The sequence below is a fragment of the Prionailurus bengalensis genome, chromosome D4, assembly GCF_016509475.1.
Source record: "Prionailurus bengalensis isolate Pbe53 chromosome D4, Fcat_Pben_1.1_paternal_pri, whole genome shotgun sequence".
Taxonomy (NCBI): Eukaryota; Metazoa; Chordata; class Mammalia; order Carnivora; family Felidae; genus Prionailurus; species Prionailurus bengalensis.
In genome coordinates, this window is record NC_057359.1 from 86,980,570 (window position 1) to 86,998,432 (window position 17,863).

Genomic DNA, 17,863 nt, shown 5'->3' on the forward strand with positions numbered 1-17,863 from the left:
TGTAAAGCAATTTCCACATCAGAGCACTGTTTTGAGGACCTGGGGATTCAGTCAACATTTATTAAGTACCTCTTGGGTGCTAAGCCTTGGGCTGGACAGTGGAATACAGTGGTGGGCAGGAAGACGCCAGTCCTGCCCTTCAGAGTCTGTCTTGCAAAAATGAAAAGTGCTTGCCTAGCGCCTGGAAACAATGAATAAATGCAGGATTCATCTTCCTTCTCCTTCCTCATTGAAGTGGCTGACTCCTCCCGATTAGCCTCTAACCTCCCCAAAGGAGGGGCAGGGTGAGAACAGGATGAGAGAGTCCTCCCCAGGGCCCAAGAAGAGACCTTGAACCCAGGAGCCTGGGCCTACTCTGTTGTGCCCGGGACCCTCCAGGCTAGGGAGTGGGGGCCGGGGGGTGGTGCAAAAAGCTGTGTGGTCCCGGTCAGGCTCTGAGCTGGGGGTAGGAGGCCTGGGTTCTTCTCGGGCTCTGTCCAAGTCCTATAGGAACTTGAATGTGTCTTTTCCCCTTCTTGGGCCTCCATATGCCTCTCCATGAATGAGGTGGCCAGCTGGAGCCCTATGGTCCCTCAGGCTGCTCCCCCTTTCCTGGGTCCTAGGGATCCCGTGACTGCAGTTCTGACAGCCTCGTCCCTGAAGAGGTGCCCACCCTCATGCTTGTGCTGGCCTGGGTGGGGCCAAGGGCGGGCGGGGATATGAGAAGAGCTGACAGGACAGAGAATCCACCCACAAGGGTTAGCCAAAAGGACTGCTGAGGTTCACACTGGCACAAGCAGAAATCTGAGGTATAGACATCAGGCCTAGGGCAAGGGGCGACTTTGGGAAGCTCAGGTCCAGTCCTTCAAAGACCGGGTCTTCAGGGGACCGAAGGGCAAGGAGCTCTCACTGCAGAGTCAAACAGATCTGCATCCAGGGTCTGGTCTGCTAGCTACTGACTGTGCAACCTAAACACCTCTGAGCCTCAGTTTCCTTATCTGCAAAATGGGGATAATAATAATGGCACCTACCGGGGCGGGGCGCCTGAGTGGTTCAGTGGGTTGAGCATCCGACTTCAGCTCAGGTCATGATCTCACAGTTCGTGAGTTCAAGCCCCACATCGGGCTCACTGCTGTCAGCCTGTCAGCGCAGATCCCACTTTGGATCCTCTCTCCCCTTCTCTCTGCCCCTCCCCGGCTTGCGCTCTTCCATAAATAAATAAATAAATAAATAAATAAATAAATAAATATTTAAAATAAAAATAATAATAATGGCACCTACCTCACAAGGCAATATCACGAGAGATTGCCCACAAAGAGCCTGGCATGCAGTAGGCACTTAAGAAGCATGAATTCTTGTCCTTGCTTCCTCCTTTCCCCCATGCCCCCCTCATCCTCAACCCCAGCCAGATGGGGCCCTGGGAAGGGGAAGTGAGATGCTGCCTTTCCCCACAGCGGAAGGGAGGGAAGAAGGTGCAGCTCCATTTCCTTGAGACGCACTCTGTGGCCACTGGACACCTGGGCATGTGGGGTACCCCGCGCCTCAATTGAATGGCAGTGCCTGGGTTGAGGCAGGGACTTGTTGGCCGAGAAGCAACACAGAGCATACCTGAGAGAAATCTGGGAGTTATTAGTCTTGTCTCCTGGCAGCTCACACGCATAAATCTGTGACCCAGGGTACATGGGGGAGGTTCTTTCCACCTTTCTTGCCTGTCATCTCCCCTTAGTGACCTGAAACCCTGAGGCTAAGGTGTAGTGGGCACTTTAGGAGAGCTTTGGAGCTCCCGGTGGCAGGACAGGTGCCCCTGGGACAGGCCTTGACCCTCCTCTCACTCCCAACTCATTGCAGAGACTTCCTGCCCCGAGGGTCAGGCATCGTCACCCGACGCCCCCTGGTCCTGCAGCTGGTCAATGCCACCACAGGTACGCGCTTTCGTCCACGAGCATCCCGACCGGGCCTCTTCAGTCCCCCACCCTATCCCCCAGGAAGGAGTCCAACCTAGCCGCTGAACTTGCTTGCTGTGTGACTTTGGCCCTAGATTCCCCACCAGGACAGTGGGGAACAAAAATGCATAACGTTAGACCTGGCGTTGTTGTGGAGAGGGAGGGGAGAGAAGGCAGTATTTGGGGGTGTGTGGGGGTCTATTCCCAGTGGAAGATGGGTCCCGGGTGGGTTCCGGGCTAAGATGCTTACCCATCCACCCTTCTTCCCTCCACCCCACCCACACTTTGGGGGCAGAATATGCCGAATTCTTGCACTGCAAGGGGAAGAAATTCACCGACTTTGAGGAGGTGCGTCTGGAGATCGAGGCTGAGACCGACCGAGTCACTGGCACTAACAAGGGCATCTCGCCGGTGCCGATCAACCTCCGCGTCTACTCGCCGCACGGTGAGGAGACGTGGCCCCGCCCCCGGCCTCCTGGCTCCCTCGCTTAGCTCCGCCCCCGGGACTGAGTCTTGGCCACGCCCCTTTGCTCATTCCTCCTAAGGCGGGCTCCGCGCCTCCTGCAGACTCCGCCCCCACAGCGACCCCTCCTCTGCCCATCCTACCCCAAGCTCCACCCTGCCATGACTCCGCCCACCCCTGGCCACGCCTGTAACGGGCCGCCGCTTTGGCCCCGCGTTTCCCTAATCCCGTCCACCTGCCGCCAAACTCCCAAATGGATCCTCTCTAAACCCGGCCCTGTTCCTTAATCCGCCCGCCCACGGCCACGCCCCTCGCCTTGAGCCCGCCCTCTCGCCGCCCTGTCCAGTGCTGAACCTGACACTGGTGGACCTGCCCGGAATGACCAAGGTCCCGGTGGGGGACCAACCTCCTGACATCGAGTTCCAGATCCGGGACATGCTTATGCAGTTCGTCACCAAAGAGAACTGCCTCATCCTGGCTGTATCCCCGGCCAACTCCGACCTGGCCAACTCCGATGCTCTGAAGGTTGCCAAGGAGGTGGACCCCCAGGGTAGGTTCCTAAGGGCAGCAGAAGTGCAAGGCCCTGGGGGTCTACCTTCAGTGCCAGGCGGAGGGAGCTGCTCTGTAAAGAATGAATGAGGCGGGAGAGCAGAGGCAGGCAGTGGGGGAGGGAGGGCGTGGGGAGGGAGATGTGGGGAGCGGGATGGCAGTCGGGGTGCATGTGGGTCCCATGGGAGGGCAAGTGCAGGTGTAGACGGCCCTCTCCTGCTGCCCTCCCCCTCAGGCCAGCGCACCATCGGGGTCATCACCAAGCTGGACCTAATGGACGAGGGCACAGATGCCCGTGATGTGCTGGAGAACAAACTGCTCCCCCTGCGCAGAGGTAGGCAGGCTCCTCCCCTGACCCGCTCCACTGCCCTTCCCTGTCACCCCACCCTGTGCAAGGCTGGTTGCCCCTGACCTGGACCCCCTTCCACAGGCTACATTGGGGTGGTGAACCGGAGCCAGAAGGACATTGATGGCAAGAAGGACATCACGGCGGCCTTGGCCGCTGAACGCAAGTTCTTCCTCTCCCATCCGTCCTACCGCCACTTGGCTGACCGCATGGGCACGCCCTACCTGCAGAAGGTCCTCAACCAGGTAGAAGCTCAGGCCTGGGGAAACCAGCATGAGGACAGAATCATTTACATGTGTTTTGGGAGGGTGGCCAACAGAGGTTAGCGTCCACATCGTGCGTACGAACTGAGCCCCAGAAAACAAAGCAACTTGCCCACAGGCCCCACCCACCGTGAGGTAGCACCAGAGCTTTGCTGGCTTTTCCCTGACAGGGGCCTGGAAAGGGAGCCCTGTAGGCCCTGCGGGTGGAGAGAAGTCCCAGACCTTGTGTGGAGGGTGGCACTGACAAGGGCTTGGGTTTGGGGGCCATCGCTAGAGTGTACTTGGCCGAAGACCTTGCTTCCTTCTGAAACGGAGAGACTCGTCTGGAGACAGGGATGGGCGATCCCAGGGGCTTCCCTAGGATGTTTCTCCATCTGGAATGGGGCTTCCAGAACTGAGGCATGTGTGTATGTGATGATGGAAGGGAGGCAGTGGGGAAGGCAGGGTGGTGTAGGGGCAGAATTGGGGACTCTGGAGGCCACAGACCTGACACTTGAGCTCTCTGAACCTCCATTTCTGTAAAATCCTGATGGTGGGAATAAGGCCCCATTTCATAAGATCCCTGTGTAGCTTCAGGGAGATACTGTGTGTGGGGACTGAGCCAGAGCGAGCCCCAGTACTTGAGAATTACCTTACAGGAGGCCTAAACCCAGAGGGTACAAGGGGACAGCCCCCCCACCCATCCCTGTCCCAGAGAGATTTTATTTGGCCTTCATCGTGTCTAAAAATATTGTTAGTCAAAAATCAGGTGATTTCAAATAAAAATCTAGACTTCTGGCTTCTGTTGAAACTTGTATTATTCGCTTATGAATTTAGTTAATACCCCCCTGTATGCCAGGCCCTGCCCTGGGCAGCTTTCCTTCTCCTAGGCAGGGCAGTAGTGGGCAGGGTCATGGCTGCCTTCTGCAGCTCTCAACCTGACCACACCCACAGTCCCCCCGCCCCCCTCCACCGCCCCCGGGCATCCTGGTCCCTGCTTGACCCCGTGGGCATCTGTGTTGGTGCCCATGGCCTTAACCCTTGTCTCATCCCCGCCCCAGCAACTGACCAACCACATCCGGGACACCCTGCCGGGGCTTCGGAACAAGCTGCAGAGCCAGCTCCTGTCCATCGAGAAGGAGGTGGAGGAGTACAAGAACTTCCGGCCAGATGACCCAGCTCGCAAGACCAAGGCTCTGCTGCAGTGAGGCCCTCCCCAACTCCTGACTCCCCGGCACTGAGCTGCCCTCCAGCGCGGGGTTCGCCCAGGGCTCCCTCCACTAGGCTCCTGACGTCGCACCACTCTCCCCCCAGGATGGTCCAGCAGTTTGCCGTGGACTTTGAGAAGCGCATTGAGGGCTCAGGGGACCAGATCGACACCTATGAACTGTCAGGGGGAGCCCGCATCAACCGGATCTTCCATGAGCGCTTCCCCTTTGAGCTAGTCAAGGTAGGATGGTCTCCCCGGGGGCGGGGGGAGAGGGGAGGCTTAGAACTACCACCCTCCCCCCAGGACTTTCACACATATCTTTGCTGACCTGGCACCCAGCCCCGGGTGTGGGGCGTCTGTCTGTCTTGGCCTTCCAGGGGGGGAGGAAGGCCCTGACCGGCTGTCTCTGGCTCTCCTACACAGATGGAGTTTGATGAGAAGGAGCTCCGAAGAGAGATCAGCTACGCCATCAAGAATATCCATGGCATTAGGCACGTATTGGGACTGGGGAAGGGGGCTGAGCCCTGGAAGGCAGGGGTTCTGGTGCCACGGCACAGGGAGTGGTGAAGTGAGCCGCCCTCAGGAAGGACCAAGAGCTCTGGTCCCCAGTCCCCTCAACCCCTTCTGGCTTCCAGCTCAAAGGGGCTCGAGCTGGGGGGGGTGGACGGGAGGCCTGGGCCGCTCCCTCCCCGCACCTGCCGTCCTCCTTTGCTGCCCCTGGGAGCAGGGCCTGGAGGCTGGACCAGGTGGGCAGAGCCCAGGACGTAGGTGGCTGGGGAAGCTTCTCTGGGCTTGGGCCCCTGCCTGTCCTCAGGATGAGACAGCTTCCCCCAGTCCTATCCAGGTAGCTGCACACAGCTGGCCAAACCACCGGGGAGGGCCTGGGATGGAGCATCGAGGTATTGGTCTGTGTCCTTTTATGATAGGACAGGGCCTCTCAACCCTCCAGATCCTCCCATAGTCCCATTAGCCCGAATTGGCCCCATTCTACACCACTTCCCTCCTTCTAGCTAACCCCACTGCCTTTGGAACAGGAAGGGGGGACTGGAAAAAAAAAGATTGTTCCTTAAAAGCTTAGCCCCCTTCAAGGACCCAGATCTACACTGTTCATTCAACAAGAAAATTTAAAGCATCTGCTATGTGCCAGGCAGTGAACAAGACAAAATGTCCCTGCTTTCATACAGGTTGAATTCCAAGGTTTGGTATGGAATTTACAGACTGATAACTGCATTGGCCGAGGCACAGAAAAAAATATATATATATATCGCTCCTCAGCTTAAAATAAAATGTTTTATTCCCAGAAAGGCTCCTAAAGAGAACCCAGTTTGGCATTTTTCATACCATTTCTGGCCATAGAACCTTCTGTATGAATAGAACCTTAAGAGCAAGCCGGACATACATGACAATTATAAGCCGACCTTGTCTTGCCCCCGAAGAGCATCCATGGAATGCCCTTCATTCAAATCCCTCCTGCCCATTTTATAGAGAAGGACACTGAAGCCCAGAGAGGGGTAGTGGGAGGACCCCAAGGGCAGAGTTCAGGCGGTCGGGGTGGGGCCCTGACCTGGCACTCCTGGCAGGAGCTGGCCTGTGACACTGTGCCCTTCTCCCGTTCCGGGCGTTCAGAACGGGGCTCTTTACCCCAGACATGGCCTTTGAGACCATTGTGAAAAAGCAGGTGAAGAAGATCCGAGAACCGTGTCTCAAGTGTGTGGACATGGTTATCTCGGAGCTAATCAGCACGGTTAGACAGTGCACCAAGAAGGTAACCCGGTGGCCCGGGCCAGCCCCCCCCCCAACCCCCGCCTCTGCCCCCATCCTGCATTGCTGCCAGGCTCTCCTTTCCCACACCCCCCACTGCCTCCTCGGTAGCATGTACAGACCTCAGCGGGGTGGGGGAGGCAGGCCACCACAGACCAAGATGGGGGGCCTCTCTGAGGGGGCCTTACCCACCTCCTGGCCCCCAGGCACAGGGAACAGACATTGATAAGACAGGTGTGATGGTGGCTCTTGTCCTGAGAGCCCACCAAGAGCTCCCCCAGCTCAGGGAGAATAGGCCTTGAAGGGCCCCGAGCCCTCTTCCTGCCCTCAGAGCTGAGGTCATCTCTAGGGGCTCCAGGGAGGGGTCTTGGGGACACCTTGGCCCTGCAGACAGGAGAGCTACGGGCCTACTTGGCTGCTGCTCTGGGGATCTGGATGGCCAGAGGGGTGCAGAGGACCCAGGTCTGGCAGGTACCTGACTCCCCACTGTCCTTCATCCCCCCCCCCCCATTCCCACCCTAGCCTCACTCAGGACCCTGCCCTTCCCTTCCATCCACATCCAACCTTCCAGGGACAGAATCCTCTTCCATCTGCTATGTCATCTGAGCCTCACAGAACCGCGCAAGGAGGGAAGGGCAGGGCAGGGAGGATGGCGCCCATGTCACAGCAGGAAGACTGAGGCTTAGGAGATCAAGTGACTTGTCCAAGGTCATATGAGCCGGCAGGTGGCAGAGCTGTTACTCGAAGCCACGGCTTTGGACTCCAAATCCAGTCCTTGTTTAATTCCACCCCCCAGCCTCCCTTCCTTTCCTCTCTTCACTACTGCCCTGGCCCCTCTCCACCACCTCCACTCTTTCTGTCTTTCCTCTTCTCTCTCTGTCTTTCCCAGCTGAGTTCTCCAGACCCTTTTGGAAGAGAGGCAAAGGATGCCCCTTGAGGAGAAAGGGAAGGGCAGGAGTAGAGTAGGGAGCTGGAGAGTGGAGGTCAGGCAGCTACCCTGCAACTCCAGGAGGCATCATCTGCACCACAGTCTATGCAAATGGAGTCCCCTGGAGTTTGGCAGTGCACAGCCTGGGCAGCTGGATGCAGTAATCCTGGTGAATGTACGGAATTGTGCTGGGCTTCGGAGTCAGGATGAAGTGAATGCAGGAGGTGCTGGCAAACCTAGAACTGAACAGAATGGGTGGGTGGGGTCCTGGCCTGGGCCAGCCCCTTAGGAGGACTCAAGGCTGGGACAAAGATAGCATCAGGAAAGACAGAGAGGGCCGGCTCAGGGTAAGCTGGGGGTGGAGGACGCCAAGCCCTGGGGAGAGGATCTGAACTCAGTAAGGGGCCTTGTACAGAACAGGGGGTTGGTCCCTCAGAAGCCCCCCCACCCCGCCCCATACCCACAGGACCCTTCAAGATACCTGGCCGCTCCTAGGAGGTGCCGGCCCTGGGGGGCGGTAGGGAGGGCCGGTCCCACACTCACATTGTCTTCTGTTCTCTCTTTCTCTGTGTCGGTGTCTCTCTCTTTTCCCCCATGCCTGTGCCATCCTCCACTCCTGAATCCTGGCTCTGCTTGGCTTTCACTCCCCTTCCTTCTCCCGGCCCTGCCCATGGCTGCTTCTCCTCCTGTCCCCTCCTCCTCCCCGGGTGCAGGACGGGCCTCTTCACACCTGACCTCGCTTTTGAAGCCACAGTGAAAAAGCAGGTGCAGAAGCTCAAAGAGCCCAGTATCAAGTGTGTGGATATGGTAGTCAGTGAGCTCACGGCCACCATCAGAAAGTGTAGCGAAAAGGTATGACGGCCACCAGGGCGGGGCTGGGCCTGGCCGTCCCTTCCTCATGGCCAGGGACTCCCGTGGGCAGAACCATCTGCTGAACAGACCCGGCAGCCTCTCGGCCACCCACGTGGACCCAAACACCTGTGCTGGCCAGGTGACTCCGGGCCCTTAAGTTTCGTGCCAGCTTATCACCCTGGGTCTGTTTAAATTTATGATCCTTTTAGGCCCCCATCTCTGCCAGAGACCACCCCAACCCGCGCATCCTCAGTGGCCCCTTTTCACCAATAAGAAGGACAATGGCGACAATGCTAAGGGGACAGCTGCTATTTATTGAGCACCTATTATGTGCCAAGCACCGAGCTAAGTGCTTATCCTTTTCATCTCACGTTAGCCTCTCAACAACCCTAAGAAGTGGGTAGTATTATCCCCATTTTACAGATGAACAAACTGAGTCTCGGACACGAAGAGCAGGGTGGGGTTCTGATTTAGGAAAGCTGAGGGAGTAGACCTGGGATCAGGGCCTCCTGGAGTCGGGGAACTATCCCAGTTCCTTAAAACAAATTTGCCTAAAAGCATATTGGATTACTCACTTTCTAGTAATCCATATGCATTCGACAGGGCCAGCCTCTTTTGGGTCTGTGACCTTTTAGATGCCTTCTTCCTATTTGTCCACTCTGGGGCATTTTGAGGATTTTTAGCCAGATATTCCCAACACAGTTCTTCCCTCGGGGGAGTGCATGAGAATCAGCTGCCTGGGGGAACTCTTCCAGAATTCAAATGTCCCTGCCCAGCTGGCTGAATCAGAATCTCAGGGAGAGCCCAGCCTCACCTGTACTTGAAAAAGCTCCCTATGCTGGGAGGTGGGGGCCCTTCTGCCCCAGCTTCATGTTTCAAATACATGGGTTTTCATGGCTCGTACATAATTAGTCGTGTGCACCCCCCCCCCCCGTTATCCTCTATCACTTTGCCCACTTTTCATGCCTAATGCAGACAGTAAGCAAATTAACATCCACTCCATCCCTGTTTCAGGTGGAATAAAATCTGGGCTGGACGCCCCACTGCATAGTATTTACCACGATGTCTGAGTCATGGTCCCACTGCACCTTGACTACTAAGCCACCCAATCTCACTTTTGTTAAGTTTTTAAAAATACCGAGTTTAGTTTAAGCTGCCTCAACTCTCTTTACAAACGAAGACAAGGTATGACTACATTTTTTGTTTTTAACTTTGGCTTTTAATTGTCAAACTAGTACATTCTCCGTTTTAAAAGTTTGGTAAACGCCAAGGCTTAGAGAGAAGGCCGCCCCCCTCCCTTTCCAGGGAGGCACCATGGAGATTTTTGTACATTTCTTGCCACGTACACTCCTTTAAAAAAAAAAAAGAAAGAAAGAAAAAAAGAAAAAGAAACGATCCTTCTTGATTTTGTTCTGATCATGCAGGGCTGCTATAAAAATATTCAAGCAGCACAGAGAAAGCAAATCCCCACAATTGAACAACTCTAAAGATAAGAAAAAATACGTGGACCACGCTTCCTAACTAATGACGTATATATGCCAGTTTAACCTAAATGGACCATACTCCACACACTGATTCGGGAACTCTTTTTTACCAAGCAGTGTGTCATGGGAATGTAACTACAGGAAGATGTGCCCTTGAACTGCTGAATCGTAGCCCACGGTAGAAACGTGCTGTGATCTACATATTCAATACCTCTTGACATTTAGATTGTTTCAAACTTCTTTGTCTCTTACAAACAGTGCTGCAGCGAACATCCTTATAGATGTATTTACAACATATATCCTGTTGCTTCTTCTTTGGTTTAATGTTTATTTAGAGAGAGAGAGAGAGAGAGAGAGGGAGGGAGGGAGAGAGAAGCCCAAGCAGGCTTCGTGCTGTCAGCGCAGAGCCCAACGCGGGGCTCGATCTCACCAACCGTGAGGTCATGACCTGAGCTGAATCCAGAGCCGGACGCTTACCCGACTGAGCCATCCAGATGCCTCTCCTGTTGTTTCTTTAGAGCAAATTTTTACCCAGAGAATCGCCTAGTCGAGAGAGATGAGCATTTCACGATTTTGGTAACTTCCACAAGAGTGCTCCCCAGAAAGTGTTACCTTATTCCTCCAGATATTTTTTTCTATATGTAGGTTTATTTACTCTGTTAGGTAGTCACACTGCAAACGTACTAGCATTCTGCTTTTTCTTTTAGTAGCACACATTTTGGGGGGTATTATCACATAGAGTCAACATAAACATTTTTTAGTGGTTGCATAATAGGTTTATCATGGTTTACATAACAGTTTTCCTATTGGTGAACATTTAAATTGTCTCCAGTTATTCAATATTATAAATAATCTGACAATGAACATCTTTTTTTTTTTTTTTTTTTTTTTTTTTTTAGTGTGTATTTATTTCTGAGAGAGACAGAGAGAGACAGAGTGTGAGCAGGGGAGGGGCAGAGAGGGAGACAAGAATCTGAAGCAGGCTCCGGGCTCTGAGCTGTCGGCACAGAGCCCAATACCAGGCTTGAACTCGTGAACTGCGAGATCATGACCTGAGCCGAGGTCAGATGCCCAACTGACTGAGCCACCAAGGCACCTCCCCCCCTCCTTTTTTAAGTAAGCTCTACACCCACAATCCTGAGATCAAGTGTCGCAGGCTCCACTAACTGAGCCAGCCAGGCGCCCCTGAACATCTTCAAATCTGTTCAAATGTTTATTTTTCTGTCTCTAGGATTTTTTCCTTAGGATAGATTCCTAGAAGACGGATTACTAGATACAAACACTTTTTAAAAACTGTGAAACGGGGCGCCTGGGTGGCTCAGCCGGTTAAGCGGCTGACTTCAGCTCAGGTCATGATATCGTAGTCTGTGAGTTTGAGCCCCGCATCAGGCTCTGTGCTGGCAGCTCAGAGCCTGGAGCCTGCCTCCGATCCTGTGTCTCCCTCTCTCTCTGCCCCTCCCCTGCTTGCTCTCTGTCTCTGTCTCTCTCTCTCAAAAATAATAAGCATTAAAAAAAATTTTTTTAAATAAAAACTGTGAAACACTCTGCTGAACTGCATTCCAAAAGAAAGCAGTAATTATCGTATATGGTAAAATTTTGGAAACAACCCAGATGTCCACCAAGAGGCAATCGATTATGTAAAGTATCACCCAGTCAACGGCAGACTATATGTTAGAAGGGCAGGCATATTTATTTCCATTCACATGTCCCTCTACAGTATACTGTGGGGGGGAAAAGCAGGTTTCAGAAGACAATGTATAATATTTGGGGGGAGGAAATAATATAGATAAATAACAAAATCCCAAAGGCACAGTCACCAAATTGCTAACTGTTACTTTAAGAGCAGGCAAGGAAAAATGGGAACTTTCCCATTTCCACTCTGAAAAATTTAGTCTTACAGTGAGTCTGTAGATTTTTGTCAGGAGGAATATGGATCGACAAAAACTTTAAAGGGGAAACCTTATAAATTATTTATTTCTAAAGTTTATTTATTTTGAGAGAGAAAGAGCGAGGGGGGGAGGGGCAGAGAGAGAGAGAGGGAGAGAGAGAGAATCCCAAGCAGGCTCCACACTGTCAGCACAGAGCCCTACACCGGGCTGGATCCCACGAACCGTGAGATCATGACCTGAGCTGAAACCAAGAGTTGGACGCTCAATCGACTGAGCCACCCAGGCGCCCCATAAATTATTTCTAAAAAATAATTTTGCCTTTTGATTTATTGAATGAGTAGTCATGATCTCTTTACACGGCAAAATACACCCATCTTCGTCTATTTTTTTCCTCCCCAAGTCTTCTAGAAGTTTAGCAAGGCCCCCCCCCCCCCCCCCGACAGAGGCTTCTAAATAGTCAGCTCTTAACTATTCCCAGACCTGCTGGGACTGCAACTTTCCTCTCTGGATAAAATCTGAAGTTTAAGGTCACACGTGGGACGTACTGCTCAATCCTCTCAACAACGCCAAAAGGGAAGGTGCTGTTACTACCCCATTTTACGTGTGGAGAAGCCAAGGCTCAGAGAGGTCGCAGTCACTTTTTTAAGGACAGTCGGCAGGGCAGGGGCTGGCTTTGAAACAAGAGTCATGTGGCTCCAGGGCCTGTGTCCTTGGCCACGAACTCGTGGGCTCCAAACTGACCGCCCCGCTCCCTCAGCCAAGGACTGAGAGAGAAAGGTTCCATTTTAAAAACTGGCTAAAAGTCCTGGAAATGCTCAGAGGCAGCCAGAATGGAAAAAGATGCTCAAAGGGAACAGAACTTCTCAAAGAGGCTGAGGCTGCCCTGTCCTGTGTGACACGTGGAAAAGTTGACAAATGTAACGTCCGGGCGGTTGGTGGGAGAACTGGTCATGGTCTTTGGCAAATTGCTCCCTCGGCCCTCCCCCCTCCCCCCCACACCCCTGTCACAGCCCCACCCTGGGAGGGAGCACTTGGGACCACCTCAGAGGAAGCCTTCTGCTGGTGGTGACTCAGTCCTGAATCTCTGCCCCAAGTTGGAGACTTCGAGGAGGAGTAGGAGCCCCTCCTTGGGCCTCGTGGGGCAGCGGACCCACCAGGCCCGTCCAGCCAGCGTTTGTTTTGAAGCTCCAGGTCTCAGGCCACCTCTCCCCCGGGTCCCCTGTGCTTGGCCACGTCAGCCGCACCTTGGCATAGGCATGGGATGGCCGAGGGTGGAGGGGGGAATGTCCCATCTCTCATGTCTACCTCTCCTGGGCATCCAGGGTGCCACTTTCTTCCCCATCCTCTTGCCTCTCCCCGTGCCCCCCCCCCCCGCCCCATCTTCTCAGCCTCCATCTTGCCCTCAGAATCACTACCTGCGACCCAGGCACGCTAACCTCCAGGTCTCTTCCCACATAGGAGGATCCACCTGAGGGGCCTGACCCAGGCATGGGAAGAGGGACAGGACTGGTTTGAGGTTGGCCCTACCTGGGTCCCACGTGACCACCAAGTGGGGAGGGCAGGCCAGTGGGACTCGAGGTTCCTGTGGGTGGGTTCCCCATCATCAGCTCAGCGAGGCCCCCTCCCGGAGGAGGAGCTTGACCACGAGCCAGAGGAACTGGCGTCCACTCACCCTGGCAAGGAGGGCAAAGACATCCATCCTTCATTCATTCTGTCTGTCCTTCAACATGCCCTCTTTGAGCCCCAGCCTCGTGCCTGGCCCTGCCCCTGCCCTCAGGGCAGCCACAATCCTGTTGATGGGGTGGGGGGGCCACAGAGAGGCCCCTAACCCAGCTCTTGGGGTGGTCAGGGCAGGCTTTCTGGAGGAGGTGGCAGCCAACAGTCTTGAAGGAGAATGAAGCAGCCTGGGCTTTGTCCAGAGCCGGGCTGAGCTGAGGGCAGAGTTCACAGGCAGAGAGAGAAAGGTTTGGAGCAACTGCCCCTTCGTCCTCAGTTGATAAAAACCGGAGGGAAATGGGTGCTGCTGAGCTCCTACCCCAAAGCAGTGGGGTAGAGACCGGTCGCCTGGCCAGCTCAGAGCTGGTCGGACACCGCTGGGGATGATGGGGCCAGGCCGGGGCATGCAAAGGGAGGCAAAACTGGGTGGATCCTACCAAGAGGGCCCGGGGCCCAGTCAGGCCCCCGCGGGGTACTGCTCATGCTGCTGGCACCCCACTCCGCATGCCGCCCACCCTGTGCCCTCGCATGTCCTGCCTGGGGCTCCTGCATGTCCAGTGTGTGCCTGCTTGTTTCCCCTGGCCCCTCCCTCAGCTCTGGCAGGGCCACTGCCTGTCCCCAGCCTGACTCAGGAGGCCAGCTGGCACCTTGGGCCCTGCCCTCCCCAGACTCTTCCTGGATAGGAATCTCGAGGCTGTTCTCTGCCTGATTCCACCCGACTCCTGATTCCACCTGATTCCTCCAAGCTTCTGGGAGGACAAGGAGTGGCCCCAAGGGTCAGCGAAAGCTTTGGGAGCTAACGGCCCCCCAAACAAAGGCCTCCATCGAACAGTCTGTTTCCAAGATGGCTGCCACCAAGGCGGCCGAGGAGGCTGAGCCCCGTGGCATTTCCGCCCTTGGGAACTGCCCTCCCCCAGAAGTTGCCCAAGTAGGCCAGTGAAGAGGGCCTGGAACCAGAAAGACCTTTGAATTGCCATTTGGATCCGACACTTGGGGGAAAGGGTGGCCGTGGCTTGGTGCCTTCAGCTTCCTGGGACCCCAGGCCTCTCTTCCCCTCATCTCGGGCATTCTGTGTGTGCCTCCCACCCCACGCCCCTGGATCCCTGGATTCTGGTGGGGTGGGGGTGCCCCCCCGCCGGTGCCCCCTGTGTACGTGGCTCTCTCCCCTCCCGCCCTTCCCCAGCTCCAGCAGTACCCCCGCCTGCGGGAGGAGATGGAGCGCATCGTGACCACCCACATCCGGGAGCGCGAGGGTCGCACCAAGGAGCAGGTGAGTCCCTCCTGCCCCCCACCTCTCCCCCCCGCCCCCCCCCCCCGCCTCTCCCCGCACCCCGGGCTCTCCTCCTCCTTCCCATTTTGTCTCTTCTGTCTCCATCTCCCTTACACTTTCTCGCCTCTACTCTCTGCTTCTCTCTCTTTAAAAAAAAAAAAAATTTAATGTTTACTTAATCTTGAGAGAGACAGAGACAAAGAGACAGAGCGTGAGACGGGGAGGGGCAGAACGAGAGAGGGACACGTTATCGGAAGCAGGCTCCAGGCTCTGAGCTGTCAGCACAGAGCCCGACTTGAGGCTCGAACTCACACACTCACGAGCCATGAGATCATGCCGTGAGCCGAAGTCGGATGCTTAACCCACTGAGCCACCAGGCTCCCCTCTGCTTCTCTTTTTTATTGTGGTAAAATATATATAACATGAAATTTACTATTTTAACCATTTTTAAGCATGCAGTTCAGTGGCCTTAAGCACATTCACAGTGTCACGCAGCCATTAGCACCATCTGTCTCCAGAACTTTTTCATCTGCCCAAACTGAACCTCATTAAACAGGGACTCGCCGTCCCCTGCTCCCCACCAGCCCCTGGCAACCATCTTTCTAGTTTGTGTGTCTATGAATTTGACCGCTCTAGGTGGAAGCTTACAACTGTCCTGTTTGTTGTTTTTTTTTTTAATTCTGTTTCTTTTTTTTTTTTAAGTTTATTTATTTTTGAGAACAAGACGGAGATAAGAGAGAGGGCGTGTGAACAGGGAAGGGCAGAAAGAGAGGGAGAGAGAGAGAACTCCAAGCAGGCTCTGAGCTGCCAGCGCAGAGTCTGATGTGGGGCTCGATCTCACAAACCGTGAGATTATGACCTGAGCCGAAACCAAGAGTCAGACGCTTAACTGACCCAGCCGCCCCGGCACCCCAACAATTGTCCTTTTGTGTCGGGCTTATTTTACTTAGCACAATTTCTTCAGGGTTCATCCCTGTTGTAGCGGGTGTCAGAATTTCCGTCCTTTGAAAGCCTTTTAAGGTATATGCCGCATAGTGTTTATCCATTTGGGCTGTTTCCACCTTTGGGCTCTTATGAATAATGCTTCTATAAACATTAGTGTGCGAATGTCTCTTTGAGACCCCGCTTCCAGCTCTCTGGGGTATACACCGGGAAGTGGGATTGCCGAATCATTTGGTAATTCTGTATTTAACTTTTTGAGGAGCCGCCATACTGTTTTCCATACTATTTATTTCCATAGTATTTCCATACTATTTCCATACTATTTACTGGAGCTGTGCCATCTTGCATTTCCACTATCTCCTTCTCAACCTTCTGACAGTCGGTCCTCTCGTCGTCTCTCTTGGGGCCTCTGTCTCTATTTTCTACTTCTCCGGGTCACCATATACCTGTCATAGCCACCCCCTCTTCCATTTACGTAGTCATTTATCAAGTATTCATTCATTCATTCATTCATGCACTGATTCATTCAGTCACAAACATGGTCCCTGTTCATTCATTCATTCATCGATTCATTCAATCACAAACACGGTCCCTGTTCATTCATTCATTCACTGATTCATTCAGTCACAAACATGGTCCCTGTTCATTCATTCATTCACTGATTCATTCAGTCACAAACATGGTCCCTGTTCATTCATTCATTCATCGATTCATTCAATCACAAACATGGTCCCTGTTCATTCATTCATTCACTGATTCATTCAGTCACAAACATGGTCCCTGTTCATTCATTCATTCACTGATTCATTCAGTCACAAACATGGTCCCTGTTCATTCATTCATTCATCGATTCATTCAATCACAAACATGGTCCCTGTTCATTCATTCATTCATCGATTCGTTCAATCACAAACATGGTCCCTGTTCATTCATTCATTCACTGATTCATTCAGTCACAAACATGGTCCCTGTTCATTCATTCATTCATTCATTCAATCACAAACATGGTCCCTGAATGTTGCCTCTGAGCCGGAGGAGCAGAGATGAGCAGGCTCCCTCACGGCCCTCACGAAGCTCACAGGCGAGTCCTCCTTGCTTGTCCGTCTCTCAGTCATCCTTCTGTCTACACCTACCTCTGGCTCCCAATTCCCAGCCCTTCTCCATGATGGTGCTGTCCACGTCTTTGTCTGGATGTGGTGTCTTTGAATCCTTACAGATCTCTTTCATTTCAAAAGTGATAAATACTTAATAAAATATTCAGTCAGTGTAAAAGCAATTAAATTACAAGTAAGTGTTCCTTCATTGACTCTTCCCTGCCCCCAGCTCCTCCCACAAAATAACCATCACGCACAGTTCGATGTGTTCCCTTCCAGGCCCAGGCATTTTTTTTTTTTTCTAGGCGCATCCAGATTCCAGATTCCATCTTAATCTTCCGTAACCACAGCCCTGCTGTGTGTCTTGCCTTTTTTTCTCTAACGATAATTGTGGTAGCTAACATCTGTGGAGCCCCCGTTACATGTCAGACATGTGATCTGCCTCATTTCATGTGTCTTCACCACTCCTGTGAGGCAGAAACACTTCATCTGTGGAACTTGAGGCTCAGTGAGCACAGGCTTATTACAGGGAGCAGTGGGGCTTGGGTCAAAACCCGGCAGTGTGCGTCAGGAATGTCACTCTGGGGCGCCTGGGTGGCTCAGGCGGTTGAGCGGCCGACTCCGGCTCAGGTCATGGTCTCACGGTTTGTGGGTTCGAGCCCCGCGTCAGGCTCTGTGCTGACAGCGAAGGGCCCACTTCGGATCCTCTGTCTCCCTCCCTCTGTGCCTCTCCCCCGCTCTTGCTTTCTCTCCCTCTCTCAAAAATAAACATTTAAACAAATTTTATTTTTTCCACTTTCCACTTAAAAAAAAAAAGTCACTCTGGTCGTGACTCAGTTCTGAATCCCATTAGTCATCATTATTTGCAAAGGGGATCTTCCCATGCCAGAACTTAGAAATTGTCCTCATTCTTTTTTTTTTTTAAGTTTTTAGAAGTTTATTTATTTATTATGAGAGAGAGAGAGTGCACAAGCAGGGGAGGGGCAGAGAGAAGGAGAGACAGAATCCCAAGTAGGCTTTGCACCATCAGCGCAGAGCCCGAAGTGGGACTCGAACTCACGAACTGCGAGATCGTGACCAGAGCCGAGATCAAGAGTCGGATGCTTAACCGATTGCACCACCCAGGCACTCCTGTCCTCGTTCTTTTGAACAGCTGTAGAGTGCTTTATTGCTTAGAAGCGACCATAATTTATTT

At 53.4% G+C, this 17,863-nt stretch overlaps 1 protein-coding gene across 24 annotated transcripts in view; it reads left to right on the forward strand.

Moving 5' to 3' along the window:
* The window catches only part of DNM1 (dynamin 1), a 45,032-nt gene that overhangs the window by 11,158 nt on the left and 16,011 nt on the right, over positions 1-17,863 (forward strand). For 15 of the 24 annotated variants that reach the window (XR_006295020.1, XR_006295019.1, XR_006295018.1 and 12 more), the window contains exons 2-11: positions 1,828-1,901; positions 2,218-2,367; positions 2,732-2,935; positions 3,170-3,268; positions 3,365-3,525; positions 4,584-4,726; positions 4,837-4,972; positions 5,156-5,223; positions 8,135-8,273; positions 14,546-14,632. Coding sequence is in view for 17 of the 24 variants with exons in the window: in XM_043566031.1 (XP_043421966.1) it covers positions 1,828-1,901; positions 2,218-2,367; positions 2,732-2,935; positions 3,170-3,268; positions 3,365-3,525; positions 4,584-4,726; positions 4,837-4,972; positions 5,156-5,223; positions 8,135-8,273; positions 14,546-14,632 (1,261 nt within the window). In the remaining 7 variants the exon portion in view is untranslated. Of the gene's footprint in view, positions 1-1,827; positions 1,902-2,217; positions 2,368-2,731; positions 2,936-3,169; positions 3,269-3,364; positions 3,526-4,583; positions 4,727-4,836; positions 4,973-5,155; positions 5,224-6,358; positions 6,498-8,134; positions 8,274-14,545; positions 14,633-17,863 lie in introns of all 24 variants that reach the window. The other 9 variants (XM_043566032.1, XM_043566020.1, XM_043566021.1 and 6 more) reach the window with 1 other exon arrangement.